The sequence below is a fragment of the Haemorhous mexicanus genome, chromosome Z (genome assembly GCF_027477595.1).
Source record: "Haemorhous mexicanus isolate bHaeMex1 chromosome Z, bHaeMex1.pri, whole genome shotgun sequence".
Classification (NCBI taxonomy): domain Eukaryota; kingdom Metazoa; phylum Chordata; class Aves; order Passeriformes; family Fringillidae; genus Haemorhous; species Haemorhous mexicanus.
The window spans coordinates 10786580-10790074 of NC_082381.1; the positions used below are offsets into that span (position 1 = coordinate 10786580).

General features: G+C 51.4%; 1 protein-coding gene across 1 annotated transcript; it reads left to right on the top strand.

Annotated features, from left to right (window-relative positions):
- The first annotated feature begins 942 nt into the window (after nt 1–942).
- Nucleotides 943–2692, top strand: RPS23 (ribosomal protein S23). Its single transcript, XM_059874125.1, has 4 exons — nt 943–1055; nt 1302–1461; nt 2240–2360; nt 2501–2692. Exons 1-4 carry the CDS (start codon nt 1052–1054, stop codon nt 2645–2647), a joined length of 432 nt encoding a protein of 143 aa, XP_059730108.1. The 5' UTR covers nt 943–1051; the 3' UTR covers nt 2648–2692.
- Nucleotides 2693–3495: the final 803 nt, after the last annotated feature.

The following is a 3495-nucleotide window of genomic DNA, read 5'->3' on the forward strand; positions in this document are numbered from 1 at the left end:
TACAGCATAACTTTCTAACACAACACATATAATATTCATTGTAACATTTGCCAAAAGCTAATCATAATATATGCATTTTTCACAAATTTTATGCCATTTTCTCTCACCCTGTTGCTTCCTCCCTGGGGGAAGAGCAGAATCCCAGCTCAGCACAGGCTCATTCCAGGCAGAAATCCTGGCTGAAGCCCCACCAAGCCCTGGGGACACTCCTTGTCCATCCCATCCGCTGCAGGACTCGAACCCGCGACCTCCGGGACTCCAACCCTCCATTCCAGGGACGCCTGAAGGCCTCTGCGAAAACAAGGCCCAAAAAAAAAAAAAAAAAAAAAAAAAAAAACCACCAAAACCCCGCGGTTTTACCTGTCAGAAATAACAATCTTTTATCCTTTTATCAGCAGTTCTGCACACCAGTAGTAACCAGGAGCTCCCCTGAGTGGGCTGGTCAGTCGGGTTTGGTGGCAAAGGTCAGCAGGCACAGCCAGGCCGGACATCACCTCAGCCCTGTGGCCGGGGGAGGGTGAAAAGAGCTGGGGCACGTGTGTGCATGTGCATTAACAGCTGTGACATTGATTAGTGTGTGTTGAAGGCTTTTTGGAAACAGGTGTAAAGCTTTTGGAATGAAAAAACACACACGACCCACAAAAGCAGGCACCTCGGTGTGGGTGACAGGAAGAGAGACAACCCCCTCCCCCCAACACGCAAGCGATGTAGCAATAAAGCACTGCCGGTTTTTTATGCCCAGCTCTGGTTCCAAAATTTTCTTTCCCAATTTTCTGTGAGGCCAGAAGGAACCTTAGACCCCCGCAACACGAACCGGCCGAACCGGGACTCGAACCCGCGGCCAGCAGCGGGAGGGGTCCTCACTGCAGCACCCTGCCGGGATTCGAACCAGCGGCTTGTCTGCTCTCTACCGGGCTGCCCTGCGCGGTGCCGGTCGGTATTTGGGTCAGGCGCGGCGCGGACAGCCCGCGCGGGTCCTGCCGGGCGCGGCTATAGGCGGCGGGCGGGGAGCTTCCTCCCTCTTTTCTCGCTCGGCAGCCGCGCGGAGAAGATGGGTGAGCGCCGCGGTGGGGCCGGGACTGGGAGCGGGCCGGGAACGGGTTTGCGAGATCCCCGGTGCTGCCCGCGGCGCTCCGCAGGCGCCGCCCGCCCGCCCGCAGCCGGCTGGGTGCGGTGCGGGCAGCGCTGCAGGCCGTGAGGCCGCGTCCGCCATTACCCGCCGCATGCCCGCCATGGGCCTCAGGCCGCCTTCCCCTCATGGCTCCCTCCCCGCCTCACGCCGGCCCCGTCTCGCCTTGCAGGGAAGTGCCGAGGCCTCCGCACCGCTCGGAAGCTGCGCAGCCACCGCCGGGACCAGAAGTGGCACGACAAGCAGTACAAGAAGGCGCACCTGGGCACGGCGCTGAAGGCCAACCCCTTCGGGGGCGCTTCCCACGCCAAGGGCATCGTCCTGGAGAAAGTGTGGGTGCTCCTCCCGGCTGGAATGGGCGTCCCAGAGCCCCTGGGATGCAGCTCCGCGAAGGATGGGGAAAAACAGGGATTCAGGGTGGTTTTTCCAAAAAAAGGGGGGGGCGGGGAAGAATAAAGATCTTGGGCCAGAAATAGTTAAAAAAAATTGAAGGAGTTGGCACAACTTACAGCAGCAGGAGAAACGTGTAGGGTTTTATCAAAAACTAGGGAAAACCGGAATTTGTGGTAAGAATCAGAGAAATCAAATTTGTTTTAAAAGTAAGAAAAAATACAGATTTTTAGTTAAAAATCAGGGTGGTTTTTTTTTTTTTTTTTTTTGCATAGATGATAATCAGGATTATTTGGCACAAATAGAAAGGAAGTAATGCTCATGTGTCACAGATACTACCTCTTTCTTTTTTCCCTCTTAAGTAATTTATAAATTTCATTGGGATGCTGCCACAGCTCTAGTTTTGGGGCACTGTTTCTGTGATTACAGTTTAGGGATTTCTCTTTTGATTTTTTTTTTTTTTTTTTTTTTTTTTGGGTTTTACTGCATAAATCTGGAGATAATTTAAGTTTCTGTTTGGCTTAGGAAGTGGTATTTTATGGATTCAAGCACAAATCTAGATCAATATATATTATTAATTCAGTACTTCCAAACAGCTCACAGGTGTTGAGGTACAGATACAATTCACACTGAACACAAGGTAAAAAGGTAAATTTTGTGTTAATTATGCCCCTCCTGGTCCCCCACCCTGATTTCTTTGCTGGCTGGTTCCCTTTGCAGGGGGGTAGAGGCCAAGCAGCCCAACTCTGCCATCAGGAAATGTGTCAGGGTCCAGCTCATTAAGAACGGCAAAAAAATCACAGCTTTTGTCCCCAACGATGGCTGCCTGAACTTCATCGAGGTAACTGCCCAGCACCCTAAAACCTTGTGGAAATCAGATTTACTGTGGTAGCGCAGATTAAATGTGGTGGTGGGCTGGGTTTGGTGGGTTTTGGCTGGAGTTTGGGGCTGGCTCTGTGCTCACTGTCCCCTCTGTCACAGGAGAACGACGAGGTGCTGGTGGCCGGCTTCGGGCGCAAGGGCCACGCCGTGGGGGACATCCCGGGCGTGCGCTTCAAGGTGGTCAAGGTGGCCAACGTGTCCCTGCTGGCCCTCTACAAGGGCAAGAAGGAGAGACCCAGGTCGTAAACCCTCGGTTTGACAGGAACACCAATAAAATATTTGGTTTTCAAAGTGTTCTTTGCTGTTTGTTCAGGGGTTGCTGCAGGAGATGGGGCGGGCACAGAAATCTTCTCATGCAAAATTTGATTTCTCACTAGGTCTGGACAAGGAGAAAGGCCAAACCCTAATGTTCCTTTGGGACTGGTAATCAGGAATCAGAATATCCCCACAGGGTATCACAAACTTTAATGCAGGAATTTTGTTGTGAAAAAAACCCTTCCTCTCTGGAGTGCTGGGAATGGTGTTTGTGGCAGCGCTTCCAGCCTCAGGTGAGAGTGCAGGCACAGAACTCACTGGGTTTGGGCCCTGAAGGGATGATTGAACCATGGACCCAAACCAGAGAGTTTCACCTCTGTTAAATGCAAATTAGCTGCTTATTTTGGGGCAAGTCTGCCCAATTTGAAGACACCTGTTGTAGTTCACTAGTGCTGTGCTCTGACTTGGGTGTCTGACTTTTTACTGGCTTAGCAAGATTAAATGCATAGTTCAGCACTTTCTTAAGGCAGTAAAACCTCAGAATATTTGGCTGGAGTCAGAGTGAACAATTCCCTTGTTACAGCTGCATGGTGAGGGAAAGGCTCTGATTCAGATCATTCACTTATTTCTATAGGAATTCAGGTGAGAATTCAGTAATTTCTATAAAACTGCAGAAGGAATCTAAGAGTACGTTCAGAATCCCTCCCAAGGTTTGTGCAGTCCAGCTTCTGGGGGAGGCAGAAGGGACGGGGAGTGTCCCCAGGGCGCTTCCGAATCTCCAAATTCCAGAGGGGGAACGAACATTCGGCGGGCGCTGTCGTGAAGCCTTGTCGCCACCA